This window comes from Lithobates pipiens, unplaced genomic scaffold (genome assembly GCF_037356315.1).
Source record: "Lithobates pipiens isolate NorthernLeopardFrog02 unplaced genomic scaffold, aLitPip1_a1.2 Scaffold_8, whole genome shotgun sequence".
In the NCBI taxonomy this organism is placed as follows: domain Eukaryota; kingdom Metazoa; phylum Chordata; class Amphibia; order Anura; family Ranidae; genus Lithobates; species Lithobates pipiens.
The window spans coordinates 223,207,320-223,234,343 of record NW_027507903.1 but is presented as its reverse complement, the minus strand read 5'-3'; the positions used below and the strand labels follow the sequence as shown (position 1 = coordinate 223,234,343).

General features: G+C 40.3%; 1 protein-coding gene across 1 annotated transcript in view; it reads left to right on the top strand.

The window, feature by feature from the left end:
- The window catches only part of ADAMTS20 (ADAM metallopeptidase with thrombospondin type 1 motif 20), a 298,739-nt gene that overhangs the window by 193,515 nt on the left and 78,200 nt on the right, over positions 1-27,024 (top strand). Inside the window, exons 22-28 of the mRNA XM_077472691.1 lie at positions 6,334-6,498; positions 6,871-6,990; positions 7,857-7,964; positions 8,293-8,457; positions 8,547-8,837; positions 10,248-10,409; positions 17,363-17,539. Of these exons, the coding sequence (XP_077328817.1) occupies positions 6,334-6,498; positions 6,871-6,990; positions 7,857-7,964; positions 8,293-8,457; positions 8,547-8,837; positions 10,248-10,409; positions 17,363-17,539 (1,188 nt within the window). The remainder of the gene's footprint in view (positions 1-6,333; positions 6,499-6,870; positions 6,991-7,856; positions 7,965-8,292; positions 8,458-8,546; positions 8,838-10,247; positions 10,410-17,362; positions 17,540-27,024) is intronic.

The window sequence follows — 27,024 nt, the reverse complement described above, 5'->3', positions numbered from 1 at the left end:
GATAGGTGGCACTTGTGGGCACTTTCAGGTTCCAATTTTGAGGCATAATTGCTTCTTCTGTTTCAGGATCGATGTTAAGCTGAGCCGGTGATCGGCTTTTTTTTCTCCTCCACTGTTGGCGTGAGGAGAAAAAAAAACGCTCACTGAGCTTTTCTTGTGATCATGTGATCAGCTGTCATTGGCTGACAGCTGATCACATGGTAAGGGGCCGGGATCGGTGTCTCAGTGACCCTTGGTGATTACAGCGCACTCCACGTGCGCCCTGCAGAGAGCGTTCACAGGGGGGCCATCATATGACAGCCTCCCGAGAATTCACATCCGTGCTGTGGCCGTCATTCGGCCATAGCGTGGATGTCAGATGGTTAATGTGCTTCTTCTTGCGTAACTCCTTTGTTGCCTTGGCCATGTGTCTTGGGTCATTGTCATGCTGGAATACCCATCCACAACCCATTTTCAATGCCCTGGCTGAGGGAAGGAAGTTCTCACCCAAGATTTGATGGTACATGGCCCAGTCCATCGTCCCTTTGATGCAGTGAAGTTGTCCTATCCCCTTAGCAGACAAACACAGCCAAAGCATAATGTTTCCACCTCCATGTTTGATGGCAGGGATGGTGTTCTTGGGAACATTCTTCCTCCTCCAAATAGGGTGAGTTTAGTTGATGCCAAAGAGCTTGGTTTTGGTCTCATCTGACCACAACACTTTCACCCAGTTCTCCTCTGAATCATTCAGATGTTCATTAGCTAACTTCAGATGGGCCTGTACGTGTGCTTTCTTGGGCAGGAGGGCTTTGTGGGTGCTGCAGAATTTCAGTCCTTCACAGCGTAGTGTGTTATCAATTGTATTCTTGGTGACTATGGTCCCAGCTGCCTTGAGATCACTGACATGATTCTCCCATGTAGTTCTGGGCTGATTCCTTACCGTTCTCATAATTATTGAAACTCCCCAAGGTAAGATCTATTGAAATCTGATTGATTGATTGATTGCTTCTGTGGACAGGTGTCTTTTATACAGGTAACAAGCTGAAACGAGGAGCACTCTCTTTAGGGAGTGCTCCTCATCTCAGCTTGTTACCTGCATAGAAGACACCTGGGAGCCATAAATATTGCTGATTGATAGGGTATCAAATATTTATTTCACTCATTAAAATGCAAATCAATTTATAACTTTTTTTAAATGCGTTTTTCTGCATATTTTTTTGTTGTTTTTCTGTCTCTCACTGTTAAAATAAACCGACCAGCCGCCGGGTATCTGATCCAACAAAATCTGCTGAAAACAAACATATGACGATACGTTCGTCATCCTTCCAGCAGGTTGGATCGGATGACAATTGGAAGGAAATGGACATGCAGTCTGTTTCCATCTGACCACCCCGTAAAGAAGAGCAAGCTCTGTCCTTGTCCGTTCTGCATAGCCAAACGGAAATGGATTTGTCATCCACCTGCTCAGCTGGGATCAGCGGAGAGATCCGTGTGAAAGGGGCTTAAACCTCAAAAAGTCAGTGCTAGAGAAACTGAGTGGCAGCTGGCATTAAAGGTCAATATATAAACCTCAAATAGAATTTTTCCAAAAATTGCCACGCTCACAATTCAGAAAATATACACCATACACCAGGAATTTTTTTTTTTAGTAAATGACAAAATGACACAAAGTGTACAAAAGATAAATAAACTTTGATTTAAAAGTCTACAGGGTGGTCCACCACCAAAGTGAAAAAACAGTCCTTTGTTCAATCTTCCTATAATTAAAACAATAAAGTTATTTTATGTAAAAAGAATGGTATCTTTTTCCTTGAGTTCTACAACCAAAGAGATGTACAGCGTCCTCCAAGCCAACACCATTATGCAGTCACTGGATATAAACTTGCACCATGCAACAAATGACAATTAGGCTATTCTAGAATTACAGGGGGGGGGGGGGGGGGTGATTAATGCAGCTCAATAAAAGATTAAAAGATTAAAGAAAACAGAATTATTCAGTCAAATTGGTAAAAATTGCACTAATATAGCTCCAGGAGCAATCACATCATAAAATTTCAGAGAATGCACTTACAAAGATGGCCACCGATTACAGATGTGGAAGCGGTAGTGTGACATCAGCACATAGCTCCTCTCCAATGTGTTTCGTGCGAGGGCATGTCCTCAGGGATTGCAGCAAGTGCTTTCTCTGCAAGTTTATGATGTAAGCACTCCTGAAGCTACATTATTGTAATTTTTACCAAATTGGCTGGATTATTCTGTTTGTAACGTTCATTGAGCTACATTGATTTCTTAATTAAAAAAATATTACACTGTAAAAGTTTTTGTGGCTCCATTGCACAAGCGATTCTTCCCACATAGTGCCTGTCATTGGTCATGGGTGGTCCCTGCGGTGAAGACCTAGTAATTCTGGAATAGTCTAATTGTCATCTAATGATATTCATGGTGAAAGTTTATATCCATTGAGTGCATAGTGGTGTTGGCTTGGAGGACACTCTGGATGCTGCACATCTCTTCGTTTGTGGAACTCAAGGAATAAGACACCATTATTTTTACATACGAGAACTTTATTGTTTACACATTCACCCTGTGGACTTTTATATCAATGTATTATTTATCATTTGAAAATTATTTGTACACTTTATGTCATTTTGTTATTTAGTAGCAATTATTGTCACATTTGTTTCTGGTGTATATTTTATGAATTGTGTTACACACATTTGAGCATGGCATTTTTTTAAAATATTGATTAAAGTTTAGCCTAATGGTCCATTCCTGTAGCAAACAGTCTCCCAATTCCTAATGCTGTATTACAAACTTAAAACCTATTCACATATGGTTATATGGGCATCCCACTGCATACCAACTCACATATACAGTACAGCACCAGCACCATAGCACATAATTGGATGATGGAAGTCAGCAGAGCTTCACTTCATTCACTAAGCTAAAGGAAAATTTCCCTTAAAAAGTGATATTTGCCTTTAAAAATAGGATTTTTAAATACAGCTTACCTGTACAATTATTTTTTGAGAGTACATCACGGGACACAGAGCCTTCATTACACAGTGGGTTAGATAGGCACCTTCAGTTTCGTAGCAAAGCAATAGGAAACCACATAAAACCCAAGAAGGGCGGGAGCCTCAAGAAAAGGATTTTACAGGTAAGCTGTATTTAAAAATCCTATTTTCTTGATCATACATCACGGGACACAGAGCCTTCATTACATAGTGGGATGTCCCAAAGCAATGCTCAGTTTGAGGGGAGGGAGACACAGATCAAAATTATAGACCTCCACGGACCAGAGGAACTAAACTGCAGCTTGCAAAACACTGCGCCCGAAGGCGGTATCCTCTTGTCCTCTTACATCCACCTGATAAAATCTGGTAAATGTAGGGACTGATGACCAAGTCGCAGTCTTACAGATCTGAGCCATGGAGGCCTGGTGATGCACTGCCCAAGAAGCGCTAACAGCCCTAGTTGAGTGCGCTTTCACTTGAAAAGGAGGAGTCTTCTCCTTCATACCATAGGCCTGAAGAATAACTTGTCTAATCTGTCTCGAGAGAGTGGATTTTGAAGCTGCCTGACCTTTTCTAGGGCCTTCTGGCAAGATAAATAAACAATCAGTCTTTCTTATCTAAGCAGTTGACTGCAGATAGATAGTGATTGCTCTTACCACATCAATAGTGTGCAATGATTCCTCTTCCACAGACTGCGGATTTGGAAAAAAGGATGGTAGGATCACATCTTGATTCAAATGGTATCCTGACACCACCTTGGGTATTAGGACGCATTACTACTCGGTCCTTGTGAATAATCAAATAAGGTTCCTTGCTTGAAAGAGCTGCTAGCTCTGAAACTCTCCTGACCGAGGATATGGCTATCAAGAAGACAAATTTCTTAGTCAAAAGTGCTAAAGAAGCCTGATGCAGTGGTTCAAATGGCTGTCCCTGCAATGCAGACAGGACTAAATTCAAATCCCATGGGCACACTGGAGGTTTAACTGGCAGTTTTAACCACACGGCCCGCTGAATAAAAGCCCGGACAAATGAATGTGATGCAAGTGGGTTCTGAAAAAACACTGACAAAGCTGAAATCTGCACTTTGATAGTGCTTACGGCCAAATTCATTTCTAGGCCTGATTGAAGAAAGGCCAAAATCCTGCTAACGACATACTTTCTAGGATGCCATCCCCTGGGTTCACACCAGGAAACACAGGCCTTCCAGATTTTGTAGTAAATAAGCCTGAAGGCCGGCTTTCTGGCATTGACCAGAGTAGGGAGGACTGACTCTGAGAGTCCACGGTCTTTCAGAATGTGGGTCTCAGCAGCCAAACCATCAAATTCAGACTGTGTAATGCAGTATGGTAGATTGGACCCTGCAAGAGTAGGTCTCGCTGGAGAGAAAGGGTCCAAGGCCTGCCTACTGCCATCTTCATGATCTTTGCATACCAAGATCGTCTGGGCCAAACCGGGGCTACTAAAAGAACCAACTTTGCTTCTCTTTTGACTCTTCCCAGGAACCGTGGCAGAAAGGGATTCGGTGGGAAGGCATAGATTAGATTGTACCGATCAGAGCAACTGACCTCTGAGAAAGTATGTCTTTTGTTCTCGACACAAACTTGTCCAGCTTCTTGTTGAATCTGGACACAAACAGATCTACATCAAGAGTACCCCATCAGTGACATATGGCCTGAAATATGTTGTGGTGTAGAACCTATTCTCCTGGACATAACTGCTGGTGGCTTAGAAAATCCACTTGCCAATTTTCCACTCCTGGATGCCTTTCTGCCCAAGCAAGTATGCGATTCACCTCTCTTTCTGCATCCAGACTTTTGGTGCCACCTTGGTGATTGATATAAGCCACAGCCGTGGCATTGTCGGACTGTATTCAAATAGGGTGACCCTGTAGTTTCTAAGACCAACCCATGAGGGCCATGTAAATTGCCCGAATTTCAAGAATATTTATGGGCAAGAGTCTTTCGGTCGCGGACCATCTTCCCTGTGTGCCTACCTCTTCCAGCACTTCTCCCCAGCCTGTCAGGCTGGCATCCATGGTTATGATTTTCCATGGAAGTGGAAGAAAGGTCTTGCCTTTCAGAAGATTATTGGTCTGTAACCACCAATTGAGACCTTTGCGTATCCCCGGGGACAAGCGCATAGGAAGATCCAAGTTTTGGGGCTTCTTGTTCCAAGCCGCAAGGATGCATCTCTGTAAAGGCCTTGAGTGAAACTGGGCAAATGGAATGGCCTCGAAGGAGGCGACCATTTTTCCTAAGAGTCTCATACATACCTGAATGGAGGAACTCCTTCTGCTTAACACTAGGCAGACCAGAACCTTTATGGCCTTTGCTTTTGGCTCTGGTAGAAACACCCTGCCTTGAGCGGTGTCTATGATTATGCCCAGATATTCCAACCTTGTTGACAGTTGCAAGGAAGACTTTTCTAGGTTTATAATCCAACCTAGTATTTCCAGGTGTTCTGCTGTTTTGAGAACACTGTGGTTCAGGTGCGCTACTGTCTGCTCTATGAGTAGCAAATCGTCTAGATAAGTTATCACGGTTATGCCCTGAGCTCTTAGGTTTGCTAAGAGAGGGTCTAGAATATTCGTGAAAACTCGAGGAGCTGTTGCAAGACCGAAAGGAAGGGCCACAAATTGAAAATGGCGCTGATCTACCGCAAATATTAGATATTTTTGGGAGCGGGAAATATCGGCACACGAAGATATGCATCCTTGATATCTATTGATGCCATAAATTCACCTCCTTGGAGGGTGGAGACCACAGAACGTATTGATTGCATTCAGAAGGACAGAATGTGTAATTAATTCAGATCCAGGATGGGTCTGACATCCCCATTTTGTTTTGCAATGGGGAAGAGATTCGAGTAAAACCCTGAACCCTGTTCTTTTGGGTCCACTTCGACTATCACCCCCTGAGATAGCAAGTGATCCAAGGCCAAAAGTAGCGGTCTTCTCATTACTAGATCTTTGGAGACCCTTGACCCTAGAAAGCGAGATGGTGGAACCTTCTGGAACTCTAGTTTGTAGCCCAGAGATACTGGTGAAAAAAACGGAGGTGCCTCCCATATGGGAGGGGTTATATAGGGGAGGAATTCTCCTTAATTGGGGTTAGCCAGTGTCCAATCACCAAAGACGCCTATCTAACCCACTATGTAATGAAGGCTCTATGTCCCGTGATGTATGATCAAGAAAAAATCAAATCATTTTCAAATCAAAGCATAAATAGTCCCATTTTGGAAAGTACCTGCAATGTAACAATCTCCATATATCCTATAGTTCAAGTTTCAGACTGAAGGTCTTCTTATTTCTTTTTTCTTTTTTTCATTTATTTTTTAGTGCCTGGTGACATGTGGAAAAGGTAAAAGACGCCGTCATGTGATGTGCCAGTTAAATGACGAACAACTGAAAGACGATTATTGTGACCCAAACAACAAACCTGAGTCAGTCATATCCTGTGAGCTTCAAGAATGTTCTTATTGGCATATGGGACCTTGGGGACCAGTATGTATAAATTAAATCTATGTATTGTTCATGTCTTACATTGTGTAAATAGCACTGTATATTTAGTTAGAATGGTTTTATTATGTACATATAGCTAATTTGTACCTATTTTGCACAAGGTTTGGCCAAAGGTGGATGTGTTCCAAATATATAGACCCACAATTGTGTGTTTGCTGGGCTTTTACCCTTGCCTCATAGGGTCTGAATTACAAAAATCAACAGATTAAATCACTTCTAGTTGTCTGACGTTAGAAATATAAACAGTTTTATATCTTTTTTAAAAACCCACATATTATTGTTTTCAGTTGTAATGTTTGATTGAGTATTCTTGATATCCTTAAAAAACAGTGTGGCTGTAATGTTCTTTAACAGTGCTCAGTTACATGTGGACAAGGCTACCAACTTCGAACTGTAAAGTGCAGTACAGGAACTTATGAGCCAGCTTTGGATGAACGTGAATGCAATGCAGCTTCTCGACCAACAGACAGCCAGGCAAATATTCATTTTTTTTTTTCATTAAAACAAACTGTTTATTGAGATTGTGCAAACAATTACAAGCACACCAAGAATGTAAATATAATGGTTGTACATATGAAAGGGGCAAATTAGCATAGCATATGATGTAGAATGATTTCAAATAAGGCATAACATCTGTATAAGGCATACAGTATGTATACGTATATATTACCCACATAAAAGATATGCCACAGTTGGGTTCATCCCAGGTTTGTACATCAGCTGGGACGAAATGAAGAATACTATAACAATCAGTAATAAGAACAATAAAACTAAACCCTAGTATCAGAACTAATACTATGTAAATAATAAGAAATCATTAACAATTTTATGGGGGTTATTTGCTAAAAGAAAATCCACTTTGCACTGCAAGTGCACTTGGAAGTAAAGTCGCTGTAGATCCGAGGGGGACATGTAAGGAAAATAAAAAACAGCATTTTAGCTTGAACATGATTGGATGATAAAATCAGCAGAGCTTCCAATCATTTCAGATCTACCCCTTAGATTTAGAGCGACTGCACTTCCAAGTGCACTTGCAGTGCAAAGTGGATTTGCCTTTCGTAAATAACCCCCATGTCTAAATACATGCCATCAACTGTTAAAGCCGCACTATAGTTTCCACAACCTCTATCATTTTCATATTAAACCGTGGGTATGTGCATGAGTACTGTTTAGACTTCGATTTCATCTACTTTTTTGAACTTAACAAATATTCTATTTTAATTTGAATTCTGATAAGTAAGAGTATAATAAATAAAAACTAATGCACATATTACACAATATTGCCTTGTTTTCATATTGGTGCTAGTAAAATTGTAATTATGTTAGTTTTATATCTGCAGGATTGTGAAAGGATTCCTTGTCCGGTACAGTCCCGTATATTACCAACTATCTCTCCTGTAGATCAAGTACAAAAGAATGCACAATGGAGATATGGGTCATGGACGCCAGTAAGTGTCATGCAATGCTTATTTGGTCTACATTACAAACTGTCTGGACTCATCTGTCCCTGCATAGGCTGATTGTGTCTAGCAATTATATGGGCTGTGCCAGGAAGAATATACAAAATCTTCTTTTCATTTGTTTTGTTTTTTTAAGGAGATTTCAGATAAATACCAGAGATAACTATGATGTGAACACAAGTTTCCTTATTGTATACCATTTGCTTTAATTTGCGATATCAGAATTTTGCTTATTAGTAATCACCCGTTTTACTGTCTTATATAAAGCTTTGAGCTATTTCAGTAGGTCATGCGGCAATTTATTGTGTAATTCTAGTGCTCTGCCTCTTGCGGAAGGGGTAATCGTGCTCGATATGTCAGCTGTCGAGATGCACTAGGTGGAGTAGCTGAAGAATCTTTTTGTACAGTTTTACCACGACCGTCTGAAGTCTCTAGCTGTTTTACACCATGTGGAGAATGGCAATCTGGTGACTGGTCTCCTGTAAGTATAAGTACAGGTGAAAAGATAATTTTATATAAAACTCATTGTATAATGAGTTAACCTGTGGTGACGTTCTTACATTTCAACAGTGCCCAGTAACATGTGGAAAAGGAAAAATTATGAGACAAGTTGTTTGCACAAGTTATCATGGAATGATTGATGAAGAAAACTGTGATCCTGAGAACAGGCCTATTATAGAACAAGACTGCAATATAGCACCATGTCAAATACACAATCATTTTCCTGGTAATCATAACCATCCAATGCTGTTTCCACAACCAGACAGACCACAAAAGTCCAGAGAAAATGATGTACACAATTCCATCAACCAAAAAAAGCCGGCTCGAGGGAACCAGTGGCGGACTGGACCATGGGGAGCAGTAAGCTTTTTTATTGAATTTGACATGTGTGAATTCATTCAACCTTACATATCCTTTATAACATTTTTTGTCCTAGATTCTTTTCTTATCTTTGCTGATTGTGGTAAATAATTTGGTCTTTGTGCTAGTCATTTTTACATATTTTAGTTTTACCAGTGCAACAACAGACACATATAGTGACTTAGTTCACTTTATACTCTTTAGAAAAAATGTGTGATGGTGATGGTCTTGTTTTTTTTATATTTACCGTATATACTCGAGTATAAGCCGAGATTTTCAGCCTCTTTTTTGAGGCTGAAAGTGCCCCCCTCGGCTTATACTCGAGTCATCGCTGTCTGCCCGCTCGATCAGCGTGTCGAGCAGACAGACAGCGGCCATTCTATCATTCAAAAGCCGCGCCTCCGGCTCCGCCTTCGCCTGTGATAGGCGGAACACTGAATTTCCCAGCAGCCTGTGTTCCGCCTATCACGGACATCGTATCATCCTCGTACTACGGACGAGGATGATACGATGTCCGTGATAGGCGGAACACAGGCTGCTGGGAAATTCAGTGTTCCGCCTATCACAGGCGAAGGCGGAGGCGCGGCTTTTGAATTTTACAATGGCCGCCGAGGCGCCGACGAAGAGGGCACGGGACGGAGGCAAGGCAAGGCACGGGACGGGACGGGACGGAGGCAAGGCAAGGCACGACACGGGACGGAGGCAAGGCAAGGCACGGCACGGGACGGAGGCAAGGCACGGCACGGGACGGAGGCAAGGAGGCAAGGCACGGGACGGAGGCTCGGGACAAAGGCTCGGGACACAGGTAGGCTGGACACACACACACACACACACACACACACACACACACACACACACACGGATGGAGACACACACACACACACACGGATGGATGGAGACACACACACACACACACGGATGGATGGATGGATACACACACAGGGATGGATGGATGGATGGAGACACACACACACAGGGATGGATGGATGGATGGATGGAGACACACACACACAGGGATGGATGGATGGATGGACACACACACACACAGGGATGGATGGACGGACACACAGGGATGGACGGACACACAGGGATGGACGGACACACAGGGATGGACGGACACACACACAGGGATGGACAGGCATGTCTCACCCTCGGCTTATACACGAGTCAATAAGTTTGCCAGTTTTTTTGGGGGTAAATTGGGGGCCTCGGCTTATATTCGGGTCGGCCTATACTCGAGTATATACGGTATAAGAAACATTATATTTTACACTTTTTACCTTACACTTTTTAAATTTGATTGTTCATTGGTTTCTATCCATGCATCTTTTATCTCAGCCTTTTTCACACATGGTAACTGTAACTGTTTTAATATTAATAATTAATTCCTTTTAAACTTCTTTTATATAGTGTTCCAGCACTTGTGCAGGTGGTTTTGAGCGCCGGGTTGTTGTATGCCAAGATAGTGAAGGAAGGATTAGTCATTTTTGTGATGAGACAACGAAGCCTGCAGAATCAAGACATTGTAATTCTGGACCCTGTCCTCGTTGGAACTATGGAAGCTGGGGAGAAGTAAGAATATATATATATCTTAGTCATAAAGTGATGTTGTCACTTTGAGAAACCATTATATACAGTGGGGAAAATAATTATATTATCCCCTTCAAATTTTGTAATTTAACATTAATTTTGCCCACTTACAAAGAAATGAAGGGTGTATATTTCTCATTATAGGTGTATTTTAAATGATAGAGACAGAATATCAACCAAAAATCCAGAAAAAAACACATGATTCAAATGTTATAAATTGAGTTGCAGTTCAGTGAGTGAAATAAGTATTTGATCCTCAAGCAAAACATGACTTAGTACTTGGTGGAGAAACCCTTGTTGGCAAGCACAGAGGTAAGACGTTTCTTGTAGTTGGTGACCAGATTTGCACACATCTTGGTCCACTCTTCTTTACAGATCTTCTCTAAATCCTTAAGATTTCTTTGCTGTCACTTGGCAACTCAAAGTTTTAGCTCCCTCCCATAAATTTTCTATAGGATTGGCTAGGCCACACCATGACCTTTTAATATACTTTTTCTTAAACCACTCCTTTGTTACCTTGGCTGTATGTTTAGGGTCATTCTCATGCTGGAAGACCCATTCACGACCCATCTTTAGTGTCCTGGCTTAGGGATGAAGGTCCACATCCAAGACTTTACAATAAATGGCACTGTGCATTGGCCCTTCAATGTGGCAAAGTCGGTCTGTACATTTAGCAGAGAAACAGCCCAAAAGCATAATGTTTCCACCTCTGTTCTTGACTGTAGGGATGGTGTTCTTAGGGTCATAGTCAGCATTTTTCTTCCTCCTAACACAACAAGTTGAATTGATGCCAAAGAGCTCAATTTTGGTCTCATCTGACCACCGCACTTTCTCTCAATCCTTCTCTGGATCATTTAGATGTTCATTGGCAAACTTCAGTTGGGCCTGTACATGTGCCTTCTTCAGGGGGGGGGGGGACTCGCAAGAAAATTGCTGACTATGACCCTAAGAACACATGCCTACAGTCGAGCACAAAGGAGGTAAACATTATGCAGGGGCCATGTATTGTAAAATCTTATATGATAACCTTCTACCCTCAGCCAGAACACGGAAGATGGGTCGCGAATGGTTATTCTAGCATGACAATGACCCTAAACATACCACCAACAAACAAAGGAGTAGCTCAAGAAGAAGTACATTATGGTCAGGGAGTGGCCTAGCCAGTCTATATCCTATAGAAAATTTATGGAGGGAGCTGAAACTGCGAGTTGCCAAGTGACAGCCAAGAAACCTTAAGGATTTAGAGAAAATCTGTAAAGAAGAGTGGACCAAAATGTCTCCTGAGATGTGTGCAAATCTGGTAACCAACTACAAGAAACGTCTTACCTCTGTGCTTGCCAAAAAGGGTTTCTCCACCAAGTACTAAGTGTCAGGATCACTTGGTGCTCCTGTTCTTCATTCCAGCATCCAGGGTTTGGCTATGGCACTCTTCTTGTCTGTGTGTCCACCTGCAGGTTAATGTAATCGGCCTCTGGATGGAAACCAAACCTGTTATAAGCCAGCTCAAACCTCATTTGGGTGCTTGTGATGGTGAGTGATACGTGTGTTGTTCCTGATCAAGCTCCCTGTCTGTCTGCTCTGCTTTGCTAGTTTGGATTTCCCTGTGCATTACTTTGGATCAAATTATTGGACTATTCCTTGAACTCAGCCTGCCTTTTTACCTCGACTGTCATAGAACCACATTATCTTTCTGCTAACTGCAAGTATCTACTGTATTTGCTTTGCTCAGTTCACATCTGTCCTGGTGTGGTAACCAGGCACTATAGCATTGTGTATAAGTCCTGGGGGCTATTGAGTATCAGTAGACTTGCTTGCCTTATGGGAAAGGGGACTGCTATAAGTGAAGCACAAAGTAGCCATAGTGTCTGAGCCACCTGCATTGGGGTAGACATGACATCACAAGCCTTTAAAAAAAAATAAAAAAATTCAGTGAAGATGGACTCTACAGAGGCTCGCTAATTTGCTGAAGAAATTAGAAAACTGGCACACCAAGTCCAGGGACTGTCTGTTCATGTAAATGCACCTCCAGCAGTAACGGGGGAGCCAAAGCCCAAAGTTAACTCACCTGATCGTTTTTCTGGTGACCCCTATGTGTTTCCAACTTTAAAAATAGTTGCATGCTATACTTTAAGCTTAAGTCACACTCCTCTGGTTCTGAAGCACAGCGGGTTAACCAGATTATTACATGGTTGCAGGGGGATCCCTAGTCTTGGGCATTTAGTCTCGCTGCAGATGACCCAGCCAGATTTTTTCAAGGCCTTAAGTTTACTGTATGATGATCCTGACCGTGCCCATTCAGCTGAAGCTAACCTTAGTTCATTATGTCAAGATAAACGCACCGCTGAACAATACTGTTCTGATTTCCGCCGCTGGGCACCTGACTCAGGGTGGAATGACCCAGCTCTAAGAAGCCAGTTCAGGTTGGGCTTATCAGACTCCATCAAAAACTCCTTCATACACTGCCTTGAATCAAAGCCATTGAATTAAACCATGCAAGTAGCCACCTGTATAGACAGGCGTTTACGGAAAAGCCATACAGAGAGGTTTGTTTCTTTGCCCCCCAGTACACCGCCTACTTCTTCTTCTTCTTCATTAACCCTTGCTGAGCCCTCTCAGCCCCTCCTGGAGGATGAGCCCATGCAAATTGGAAGAAGATCTCAGGGACTCTGCTTATACTGTGGCAACCACGGGGACTTTGTTGCCAGCTGCCTGAAAAATGGCAAGAGTCTAGTGTGGGTGGGGTCCACTCCAATAGACTATACTGTGTCAGTTTCCCTGAGAGATAAACTATTTTTTTCTGCACAACTTAGCTCTGCCAAATTTTCTGATTATCTCTCGGCGTTCGTAGATTCTGGTGCTGCAAGCAACTTCTTTGATAGGGGCCTAGCACACTGTCTACAGATTCCTGTGACTAAGGTTCACAGACCCTTTTAAGTCTTAGCTGTTGATACCTCTCCCTTGTCCATGGGCCTGGTCACCTTGTGCACTGTACCTATTACCTTGACCATTGGGGATTTTCATAGGGAGACAATCAGCTTCTACTTGATCTCATCTCCTGCTTATCCCCTTATCTTAGGGTACCCCTGGCTTAAACTTCACAATCTGCACATAGATTGGGCTACAGAAGAGATTAGGTCCTGGTCCCAGACCTGCAGTCAGAACTGCATTAAAACTGCTGACCAGTTTCCCATTTATAACTCTTGTGTATCGCGTACCAGTTATGTGCCTTTATTACAGTCCTATTCGGATCCTGATCATGACAGTGTTTCCAAGTGTGACTGTAATTTTCATAACCATGTGCTTTTATATGACTCTGTTATAGCAAAAGATGCTGACAAGTCTATTGAATTCTCTATTAAAACAAAGTAATCTCAAACCATAACATGTCGACCACAATTGCTTTACAGGCTGTCTTTGGTTTGTGAATCTATGAGAAAAGCAAACATTCCTACAGATACTGTGGTAATAAAACCCTATCTTTGATTCATCAGTCCATAGCACATTGTTCTAGAAAACCTGGTCTTTACTTATACGTTCAATGGCAAACAGTAGTCTTGCTCTAATGTTCTTTTTGACAGCAATTTCATTTCTTGGTACATAAAGAATACAGGTTAAAAAATGTGCAGTCTCTTTCTTGTTGTAGATTCATGCACTTTGACATAAACTGTTGTAAGACTTACTTGTAGATTCCACAGTGAAAAGTTGGGGTTCATGGAGACTTCTTTTAGCATTAAATGGTCAGCTCTTGAGCTGAATTTGAGTCAGTAAGTCTTGGATAGTTTAGCAGTTATTTGACACCTACGCCACTTGTAGACGATTTTTCTTTATATTGTAATAATTGATTTAGGTTGATCTGATGATCTTTTATTACAGTTACACTTATTGTTTTAAAACCCTTCCTTCCCATAAGTCTTTTATAGTAATTTATTCCTAAGCCCGGCACTGCACTGCCTCCTGTCAGAAACTTCTCTGCCAGGAGAAATCGTATTCTGAGCAGTGTGCCTTTTGATTTGCATTGTGCTCAACCTCCTAGAGAGAGAACATATACTCACAGGCCTGATGTGTCTCCCAGTGAACTACTAGAGAAGAGGATTTTATGCTATGTCAGAAATCCACAATTCTATCCAGTTCTTTGAAATTCTCATATATGCTCCATTTGGTATATTGAGACATGTACTACATTCAAGTAAACCCCTAAACTTTGCTTCTTCAGGCAAGGATATAGTCTGAGTATAGCCATGCACAGCCTATTGCGTTAGGGTGTGCACCCGAAAGCTCAAGCACACATACATGTGTATATGTATGTATATATGTATGTGTATATATATATATATATATATATATATATATATATATATATATATATATATATATATATATATATATAATATAAATAGTCAAAAGTATTGTGACACCTGCCTTTACACGCACATGAACTTTAATGTTCAATATTGAGTTGGCCCACCCTTGACCATTCTTCCAGAAGGGCATTTGTGAGGTCAGACACTGATGTTGGACAAGAAGGCCTGGCTCGCAGTCTCTACTCAAATTCATCCCAAAGGTATTCTATCGGGTTTAGGTCAGGACTCTGTGCAGGTCAGTCAAGTTCCTCCACCCCAAACTCCACCCCAAACTCGCTCATCCATGTCTTTGTGGACCATGCTTTGTGCACTGGTCCAAATAATTTGGTGGAGGTGGGATTAGGGTTTGGGGTTGCTTTTTGGGGGTTGGGCTTGGGAAGGGAACTAAGGTGTCAGCATACCAAGACATTTTGGACAATTTCATTTGGAGATGGCCCCTTCCTGTTCCAACATGACTGCACACCAGTGCACAAACCAAGGTCCATAAAGACATGGACTTAGCAGGGGTGGTGGGAAATTAACTTCAAGTGCAATAATTCACATTATAACTGTAACTAAAACATATACAATTAAGTGTAATAGTCTAAAAAATAAAAATTCCGAAGTGCTCTACTGGTGTGTACCTCCCAACTAAAATGTTGTTGCACTTGAAGGTAATTTGTATTGCAATTATCCTTCGAAGGCAGCACTGAGGGGCACTGATAGGCAGCACTGATGGGCACTAATATGCTGCACTGATTGGCAGCATTAATGGGCACTAATTGGTGGCACTGATGTGCACTGATAGGTGACACTGATTGGCACTGATAGGGGGCACTGATGGGCACTGATTGTCAGTACTGATTGGCACTGATAGGTGGTACTGATGGGCGCTAATATGCATCACTGATAGGCTCTGATTCTCAGCACTAATTGGCAGCACTAATGGGCACTGATTGGCACTGATAGGCAGCACTGATAGGCAGCACTGATTGGAAGCACTGATGGACACTGATGGGCACTGATAGGCGGCACTGACTGGCAACACTGATTGACACTGATAGGTGGCACTGATATGCAGCACTGATGGGCACTGATATGCAGCACTGATGGGCACTGATTGGTACTGATAGGCAGCACTGATGGGCACTGATATGCAGCACTGATAGGCAGCATTGGTTGGCACTGATTTACAGCATTGGTTGGCACTTATAGGCAGCACTGACTGGCGCTGGTTGGCACTGATAGGCAGCATTGGTTGGCACTGATAAGCAGCACTGATAGGCAGCATTTGTTGGCACTAATAAGCAGCACTGGCACTGATAGGCAGCATTGTTTGGCACTGATAAGCAGCACTGACACTGATGTGCAACATTGGTTGGCACTGATAGGCAGCACTGGTTTGCACTGATAGGCAGCACTGGTTGGCACTGATAGGCAGAGTTGGTTGGCACTGATAAGCAGCACTGGCACGGATAGGCAGTACTGGATGTCACTGATTGGCAGCATTGGTTGGCAGTGATAGGCATCATTGGGTGGCACAGATAGGGAAGAGGGGGAGTTTGACATTCAGGAGATCGTGAGAATTGCCAGATTTGTTCAGTGTATGAAACTGTCAGATAATGACACTGCATGCAGGGAGAGAGACTAGTCATTAAATGTCAGCGGTGATGTCGGTGGTAGACGGGACTGAACAGATACCAAACACCAGCCAATAGGATGGGTCTGGGCAGGCCGCTACATTTCTCTGGCTCCACCCCCTCTCTGAAGCAGCCCAATCATTGGCTGGTGTTGGCGTGTTGGCGCTTGGTCCCGCCAGCCCCCGACATCGCGGCTGAGTTGTGATGACTTACAACTCAGCTGCCATGTTGGAGGTGGGTGGGACCAATCACTATAAACACTAGCCAATGTTTGAGCTGCTTCAGAGAGGGGGCGGGGCCACATAAATGTAGCTGCCTGCCCAGACCCCATCCCATTGGCTGGTGTTTGATGGCCGTTCAGTTCCGTCCACCCCCAACATCACCACTGACTTTTGGCAGCTGGTGTCTCTCCCTGCATGCAGTGTCATTATCTGAAGGTTTCATACACTGAACAGCTCTGGCAATTCTCACGATCTGCTGCTTGTGAACCTGTTTCACAGGCGGCGTGGGGCACACACTCTCTTGGATGCAGCATTTTGGGGCAAATCTCTGGAGACAGCACAGGGTGATTAGGGTGTGCCCATGCACACCCCGTGCACACACTCATTTTGTTTATTTCCCATTCTTGCACTGATTTCTCCTACAAAATTTTAAATGACATAAACTGTTACCTAATATGCCGCTTATTCAATTACATACTTCGTGTCTCTTGATTGAATTTGTAGGCAGAATGTTCCATTACTGTATCTTGTAGCTACTAGGTGTTTGCTATACAATTGTATGTACTTGTAGCTGGATGCATTTTTAATGTGAGGCTGATTTACTAAAGAAGTTTGAAAAGTAAATTCCTGTTTATATAATTTTGTATAGTCTATGGAAGATGATGGAGCTGTATACATCAGTAATTCTTTTAAATACACTGATATCAAACTTTTGAATTCTGTCTATATTTTAGTGCACCCAGACATGTGGAGGTGGAATGAAAACAAGATTAGTGATCTGTCAGCTGACGAACGGAGAATTGTTGGATGATCAAAACTGTGAAATTCTTGATAAACCACCAAATGTGGCACAGTGTAACACACATTCATGCCCTGCTGATGCTTCTTGGCATCCACGACCATGGAAATCGGTACGATAGCATATTTATGGTATTTCTATGAAACAGTTTGTGTGCAAATCAACAAATATCTGATGTACAGTATAATTATTTAAATCTAGTATATTTAATTTTGAATAATATATTCATACTTGGGGCATTTCTTTGTGTAAAAATATATGTATATGTAGCTACACGGAGATGTGTTGAAATCATTTGTAAATGTTCATTTTCAGAGTTTATTTAAATAACGAGCACATATTTAATACCATGTTAAGAGAGAGATCTCTAAAGTTTAATAATTATGATTTGTGGTTTTGTTAAAAAAAAACAAAGAACTAAATAATAGTTGTACTGGAAAAGAAAAAAAATAAGTCTCAGTACAATTTTTTTTACTAATTAGGGTGATTTACATAATATCCAGTTCTTTGCACATGTTTATTTTAGAACACTTTCATCAACATTCAGAACACACTGAGATAACATAAGCATCCTTAGATGTAAAATGAATTGTAATGTAACTTACTTTCTACCTGTATTTTTGTAACTTAATTTAAGTTAATTATTTTACATGACATGAGAACAAATGCAGTGCCAGCACTCATATTATGTGATGTGTAGTAACCTGGAACATTTACTGATACAAGATAAAAAAGGAAAGATTCATATTATTTATATTACATTTCATACTGTAGCTGTAACTTGCATATAAATTTGGTTTAAAAATATTTAGTACAGGCTAATCACACTGTAATGACAGCAGCCTTGCTTTTGTAGATATCCTCAATCAAGTTTTTTTAGCTAGTGGGAGCCCATACTGCAGAAATTGTCCAAAATCATCTTTGTTGCCCATTTAATGTCACATACAACATTTAAAAAGCTTGTCCACAGCCAAAGAAAAAAACAAAAACATAAAACATACACATCATTTCTAGTCTGTTTGACATTAGCCAAGCAATCAAAATTTCCATGGACCAGGGAAATATCCAACTCCCCAGGACAGTAGTTTATTCTTATTATGATTGCGTAGAGTAGAGTAACATTCTGACATCCCCAAGGTTTGCAATAGGTTTGAGATACAGTTGTAAAGGCAGCTTTTTCCCTATAAGAAAAAAAAAAATAAAAAAAAAATATATATATATATATATATATATATATACACACATATATATATATATACACACATATATATATATATATATATATATATATATATATATATATATATAGTCAAGTCCATAAATATTGGGACATTGACACAATTCTAATCTTTTTAGCTTGATACACCACCACAATGGATTTGAAATGAAACTAACAAGATGTGCTTTAACTGCAGACTTGCAGCTTTAATTTGAGGGTATTTACATCCAAATCAGACGAACGTTAGTAATTACAACAGTTTGTATATGCGCCTCCCACTTTTTAAGGGACCAAAAGTAATGGGACAATTGGCTGTTCAGCTGTTCCATGGCCAGGTGTGTGTTATTTCCTCATTATCTCATTCACAAGGAGCGGATAAAAGGTCCAGAGTTCATTTCAAGTGTGCTATTTGCATTTGGAATCTGTTGCTGTTTACTCTCAATATGAGATCGAAAGAGCTGTCACTATCAGTGAAGCGAGCCATCATTAGGCTGAAAAATGAAAACAAACCCATCAGAGAGATAGCAAAAACATTAGGTGTGGCCAAATCAACTGCTCAGTAACAGCAAAAGACCCAGAAGACCACGGAAAACAACTGTGGTGGATGACCAAAGAATTCTTTCACTGGTAAAGAAAACACCCTTCACAACAGTTGGCTAGATCAAGAACATTCTCCAGAAGGTAGGTGTATGTGTGTCAAAATCAAGAGAAGACTTCACCAGAGTGAATACAAAGGGTTCATCACAAGATGTAAACCATTGGTGAGCCTCAAAAACAGGAAGCCTTCACAGTGCTGGAACAACATCCTATGGACAGAAGAGACCAGGATCAACTTGTACCAGTGTGATGGAGAAGGAAAGGAACTGCTTATGATCCAAAGCATACCACCTCATCAGTGAAGCATGGTGGTGGTAGTGTCATGGCGTGGACATGTATTGCTGCCAATGGAACTGGTTCTCTTGTATTTATTGATGATGTGACTGCTGACAAAAGCAGCAGGATGAATTCTGAAGTGTTTTGGGCAATATTATTTGCTCATATTCAGCAAAATGCTTCAGAAGTCATTTGATGGCGCCTCACAGTGCAGAGGGCAATGACCCAAAGCATACTGCGAAAGCAACCAGGGAGTTTCAAAGAGTTTTTAAAGGAAAGAAGTGGAGTGTTATGCAATGGCCAAGTCAATCACCTGACCTGAATCCGATCATGCATTTCACTTGCTGAAGACAAAACTGAAGGGGAAATGCCTCCAAAAAAAAAGGAGGAACTGAAGACAGTTGCTGTAGAGGCCTGGCAGAGCATCACCAGGGATGAAACCCAGCGTCTAGTGATGTCTATGCCTTACAGACTTCAGGCTGTAATTGACTGCAGAGGGTTTGCAACTAAGTATTAAAAAGTGAAAGTTTGATGGATGATTGTTACCCCATTACTTTTACTCCCTTAAAAAGTGTGAGGCACGTATGCAAACTGTTGTAATTCCTACACCGTTCACCTGATTTGGATGTAAATACCCTCAAATTAAGGCTGAAAGTCTGCAGTTAAAGCACATCTTATTAGTTTCACTTCAAATCCATTGTGGTGGTGTATATAGCCAAAAAGATTAGAATTGTGTCAATGTCCCAATATTTATGGACCTGACTATATATTGGAGCTTGGAGCTTGTTATTAAGACTATCAAAGTATAATTCTTGTGTTTAAAAATAATTTATGTAATATTAAGAGCAACATGTAAAGTACATTAGTGTGTCTGAATTCAGATTGCTGCCTGAGTACAGGTACCCTGTGGTGTCTGGAAGTACCTTTGCTTATTCCCTAATTAAATTCTGTGTACAGGTAGAATCTCTTATCTTGATACACAGGGTCTCAATTTATACATAAGTCAAGGCTATGTACATCTGGGATCTAGAGGCTCACTTCATACTCCCTGGGTAAACAGTAAATAGTTAGAGACACATCATAGTTACTGGTACCTGAAATGTGATGGTATTGCCCATTTGGACACATTGGTACACACATTAAAAAGGTTTCTTTGAATATATTTAATTTTATTACAGTGTCAATTTTACCACTGTAACGGTTTACCCATCCAAAACTGACCTTGTAGTTTTGGCTGGGTTCCATGCAACCCTGTGCACCGAAAATGTTGTTATTGGAGGGTGTGAATCTAGTTTTAGCTTAGATAAAATGGGTTTTTGTCCCTTGCTAGTTGCCCAGAAATGAAAAGAAATATCTGTTTACAATTTTTTTAATGTTTCAGTCTCACAGCTTAAGGTAGACTGTTGACTTGATGCTCCCCAGAGTGTTCCAATGTCAACTCACTTTTAAAATGTTGGTAAATGATAGCAGATAATGATTTACATACTTTTTACCTTCAGTAGTTAACCTATTGCTTCATTGCTTCACTAGATGAAGATAATCAATAGGACACCAAACCACTAAAATTTGTTCAGTAAGGTAGGCCAACTCCACCTTTCACAGCATGTTTCATATTACACCTATGTTAGTCCACAGCCAACAGCACCCCCCCCCCCCCCACACTTACCTGAATTGCAAGGTTCTTTTGTTTACTTTTGAATTCTGAGATCACGCATTCATAGTACATTGATACTTCCTGCTACTCCATAACTGCATATAGGTTGGTACTTCTGCACCAGGGGTCCATTAACCATGGTTGCAATGCTTTGCATGCTGAAATGCAAAAAGTTAACTACACTCAGGGAGCATTTATAATTTTTTTTAAATAAGGTTGAATATGTTTTTAAATACAGAACAGTTCTGCATCACCTCTAAATCACACTTTAAATTTGTATGCTCTGCAAAGCAAAACAGTTGTTAGCCAGAACTGAATAGGGTCTTATTGTTTCTTAATAAATTGGAGCTCCAGCCCCCCTCTAAAAATGAAGTCAGCAGCTAAAAATACTGTAGCTGCTGACATTTAATATTAGGGCATTTACCTGTCCATGGTTCCAGCAATGTCGGCACTCCAGCCGAATTTCCGATCGGCTCATGGGTGCCACCAGCATTCTTGGCAAGGGAAGCCAGCTGTGAAGTTTTTCAGATTCACAGCCAGTTCCCTACTGCGCATGTGCAAAGTGCTCTGTGCTTTCTAACTGGCCCGACAATGGAGGAAGGAGGGGGGGGCAAACTTCCAGGGGACCTCACCGCATCTTGCCGCAGCCAAGTCTCCCGGATGTAGGGACAGGTACCTGTCAAAAACACGTACCCATTCCCCCCTCCTCCCTGAAACGTGCCAAATGTGGCAGCGGAGGGGGGAGGAATCAAACAAGCGGAGCTTATATATTGGTAGGTAATGAAAATACCAAATTATACTTTTGCAAAAAAAATCTAAATATTGAACAGGATTTTACATATTTTTTTGAAACATAGGAAAGGTGTTGTGGAAAATCTACACTATTTTAAAAGTTGGTCTCTTTGATCAAGACTGAATGTAGAGTTTTAAAAGACTGCTTTGCTCAGAATATAAAATTAGAAAGTTATAGTTTGTTTATCTTTTTAAAAAAGGTATAGGTTGTTAAATAATTATTATGTAAGTCTGCTCTGTATTAGACAACAAAGACATTTTTACCATTTTCTTTACTAGTAATGTGCATATTATAATACATTGTTCTCATATACCTCAATAAATCATACAATTAAATACCATAGAAGTTTCAAGAGACAGTGGGGTTGATTTACTAAAACCAAAAAAGCTTTGCAAAGGAGTTTTAACTTAGTGAATGTGGTGAAAATTTCAACGCATAACCAATCACATGCAATGAAAAATTTTAAAAACAGTATTTTTGCTTATACGTGAACAGATGACGAATGTCTTGAGAGCTAAGCTAAAGGAATATTCACTTGCAAAGTAAAAAGCCTATTTGCCTTTAGTAATCAACCCCAAAATCTTCACCATTTTCTTGAAGCCATCTGTTATTACATCTTACAATGATGTGCATTGTGACTTGAGTATGTTGCTAATTAGAATAGGTAATGTGTTTGAAAATACATATACAGAAAACAGAATACATATAATCAGTTAGCAGCAAGTGCTTGTTCATAACAGTGAATTATATTGTATCTTTTAGCAGTATAAAATGGCTGTAAACCCACAAAAGAAAAAAAAACCCTGCAATACAAAGGCATAATGAGCTAGTATGCATAGCATAATGAGCTAGTAAAGCGAGTCACGTTACCAGCTTCAAGACAGCTCAAAATCTGTATTTAGAATGCTCATTTTTTTTTAAAACAATTTACATAGTGTGCTATGCCAGCCTCTAATAGAGGGATCAGATCAGATCTAATAGAGGGATCTTGATTTTCAAGAATAGCGGCAGGGGGGAGACAGACACAGAGAGGGAAATGACAGGCAGGAAGAAGGGGGTGAGGGGGGGATAGGAGAGCAGAGGGGACAGCAGCGTATGATTCAGGGATGTACTCTGACCACGGTGGTTAATGCACAGAGGGCATACAGGAAGTGGCAGATTTAGGGAGGTTTTTAACAGTTTTGAGGGGGCAGATTACACAGCACAAGCACTTTGCTGTGTAATCTGCTTTAAGGGACCAGGATCTGTATTATTTGAGGGGTTAACAAATGCTTTAATTTTCTAAATAAATTTCCACTGCAATAATATACAGTATACATGTTGTGGCTTTGAAGTGGTTTATCAAATTATGGCTGAAGATCTCAACAATAACCCCCATACAGCTTTTTACAGCCGGCGGCTGGCTTTCTCATGAAAGCAATTCAAGCAGCTCACGAGGACACCCCCTCACGCCACTCGCTGGTGTCTCTCAGGCTTATCATTTCTGGCAGTTGCCGCTGGCTAGTCACACAGGTGATCAAAGAATAGATCCTTTTTGATCATCTCTATGGCCTTGGAGGATCGGAGCGACATTTTTTTTTTTTTTTAAGAAAAGTAAAAAAAAAACACTATATATATATTTTTTTATCTTTTGCTTTTAAAGATAATGAAGAGATCTGGGGTCTTTGTGATCTCAGATCTCTCCATAAAGAGGACCTGTCATCCTTATTTCTATTACAAGGGATGTTCAAATTCCTTGTAATAGGAATAAAAGTGATCAAATAAAAAAATAAAGGGACAGTGTAAAAATAAAAAGTAAAATAAATAATAAAAAAAAACATTGCCCCCATCCCTCTGTGCAGAAGCGAATGCTTGTGTAAAGGCCCGTACACACGGTCGGACTTTTTGACAACAAACATGCAAATTAGCTGTTTTGGAGCAACATCCGACTGTGTGTACGCTCCATCGGACAAACTTTTTCTGTTTTCATCGGACTTTTGTTGGCTCTGCGAACGGACAAACTTTTTGACAACAGAAGTCCGATGGAGCAAAGTCCGACCGTGTGTATGCAAAAGCATCGGACTTTTGTACAAGGTACAAACACGCATGCTCAGAACCATTGCAAACGATCAGACTACAATACAGAAGTTGACCAAAGGTGGCGCTGGAGTCATTGAACGTCCTCTTTTGAAGTGGCGTCAGTACGTTGTGACGTCATTACGTTCGTGTTTGTTGTCAAAAAGTCCGACCGTGTGTATGCAATACAAACTTGTGGACAACACACTTTGTACAAAAGTCCACGGAAAAGTTTGTACAAGTCCGACCGTGTGTATGGGGCTTAAGTCGCACTCGCATATTTAAACGGTATTTGCACCACACATGTGAGGTACCGCTGCAAACGTTAGAGCGAGGGCAATAATTCTAGTTCTAGACGTCCTCTGTAACTATAAACAGGAAACTTGTAAAAATGTTTAAATTGTCGCCTATGGAGATTTTTAAGTACTGTAGTTTGTCGGCATTCCCCAAGTGTGCTCAATTTTAAAGTGTGACATGTTAGGTAACTATTTACTTGTGTAACAGCATCTCCTTCACATTTTGCAAACAAATTGGGGTATATATATTGCTTTTTTTTTATTCATTACAGTGTATTTTTTAAATTACGTTTGCAAAACCACTGCGCATATCGTGTGATATGAAAAAATGCAACAATCTCAGTTTTTTCCCTAGGGTCTTTGCTAAAAAAAATGAAATGTATAATGTTTGGGGGTTATAAATAATTTTCTTGCAAAAAATACTGATTTAAATTGTAAACAAAAAGTGCTAGAAAAAGCCTGGTCTTTAAGGGGTTGAGTACTTATAGCAGCTAATCAGAATTCATAGTGTACTGTTTTGACTTACTCAGGGTGGTTAGTTGAAATGAAATTCACTGAAGTGGTGCTCAGAACAAATAATTATACAATGTTCAGTTTGTCTTGTCCTGTGTCAATTTCTTTATTTTTTTAATTGCTGTATTTTGTGTTTATAACATTGTACTTGGTTGTACTGTAGCAATCTTGCTTTATTCTAGCATATCTTGAATATGAATACCTTAGATGTCTGGGCAACTTAAGCTATGTTTTTACAGTGCTGTGACAATACTGATTTGCACCTGATTTTTTTCCATACAAAAAAAGGCCAGTAAATATCCGTAAACAGGTTTATTAGGAATAAAATATAAAGTGAGAAACCCAAATCTGACCAGTGCTACCCAACCATGGGTATATTTATTATATATTTAAGTGTTGTTCCAATAGGCTATTTCACAGAGTTTGTAATCAGTCATCTTATGCCTTACAGCTTTTATAAATTACTAGATTATTATTTCCTTAAAAAAAAATTATATATATATATATATGTGTGTGTATGTGTATGTGTATATATATATATATATATATATATATATATATATATATATATATATATATATTGTGTTCCTTAAATTAAAATGGGTTTGTAAAGAAATATTAACTACTTGTACTAAATATCACATTTTCATAAAAGATTGGAAAGCGTGCCTTAATATTATTTATAGTCTTGCATGTTTACCATCCAGCTCATGTTCAAGATATGTTTGCATAGAGCATGTTTTTTTAACTTGTACTACATATTTTAACAAATTGCAAGTAAGCTGATGATTTACCTAAACTACAGACTGACAGTTCTTAACATCTGCATTTTGCCTAAAAAAAAGAAAATATAAAACTTAATTTGATTCAAATGGCCGGCTGACAGTTCCTAACATGTGCATTATGGCTGTTTTAAGAAAATATAAAAAAAAACTTAAACTGAATGGCTTTTTTGTCTTTTGTGTTGGGCTATGGTTTTCTTAAATTTTTATGTTGTTCTTTTTGTGTAGTTAGAACATTTTCTGTGTCAAAGTTTCAACAAAATATTAATCTCTACCCATCCACACTGCTACAACATTGACGATTAGTGCTGAATGTTACATTTTCCAGCAACTCACCCTCAATGTCTCACTCCATTGTGTGTTAGAGAATGATTGCCTCAAGCTGTGTGTAGTTCCTTATCAAATAAAGTCTATATTGAGAAATGACAGCTGAAGCACATGTGGCTCCAGACACAGATTAGAGGGGCATTGCATCTTTAATAGGTTGATACCCTTAGGGCCTATGTTTAAAGCTTTCAGCTTGTTTTTAGTATTAATTGACATCAGATGACATCAGTTTGATATGCTCCTGAGATCATTCAATGCATTTAACCTGCAGTTGACCTTCTCCTGAACTGCATTTGACCTGCTTCATATACACATGGGACTGAAATTTGCTTAACGCAAGCAAAAACCAGTTTTAACACAGCTCATACAATGTAAGAAATAATAGTAAATTAAAAACAGAATATGTGGGGGATGAGCACAAAACTGAAAAGAAGAACCAAAATGTGAATATGACAGGTTAATATGGAAAATTCCCTCTTTAATCATTTATTGACCAGTAAGGCCAGGTTCACCAAAACTAAGTGGTTATGATCAAAAATCCAGTTGGATGAGCTACTGACATTCAAACATTTACATCTGCAGAACCTAAAAACGACTTTGGTCAGAAAGTGGTCAACCTCATATTTAATGTATATTTTACTAATAGAGTGTGCCAATTCTAGAAAATCTCATTTGAAATGGTGTGTTTAATTTAAAGTGGCTTTAAAGGCTCGAGAACAAAACAACTTTCTGTGTGCAGCACCTCCCGCCAAGCCCCCACAATACTCATCTGAGTCCCCTCTCAATCCAATGATGTGCACGAGAGCTGAGCTTCTCCCAGTTCTCTCATTTCTCATTGACTGAGACAGCAGCAGGAGCCATTGGAGAGAGAGCTGGGGCGGGCCAAGCCACAGTTCTGTGTGTCTTATGGATGCAAAGAGCAGGGATTTGGTGCGAGTGTCTGCGGGGAGACTCGAAAACAGGAGGATCGGGGCTGCTCTGTGCAAAACCATTGCACAGAGCAGATAAGTATGGCATGTTTGTTACTTATTTATTTTTTTATGAACCTTTAATGTCACTTTAAGTGTAAAGCATTATTAGTTATA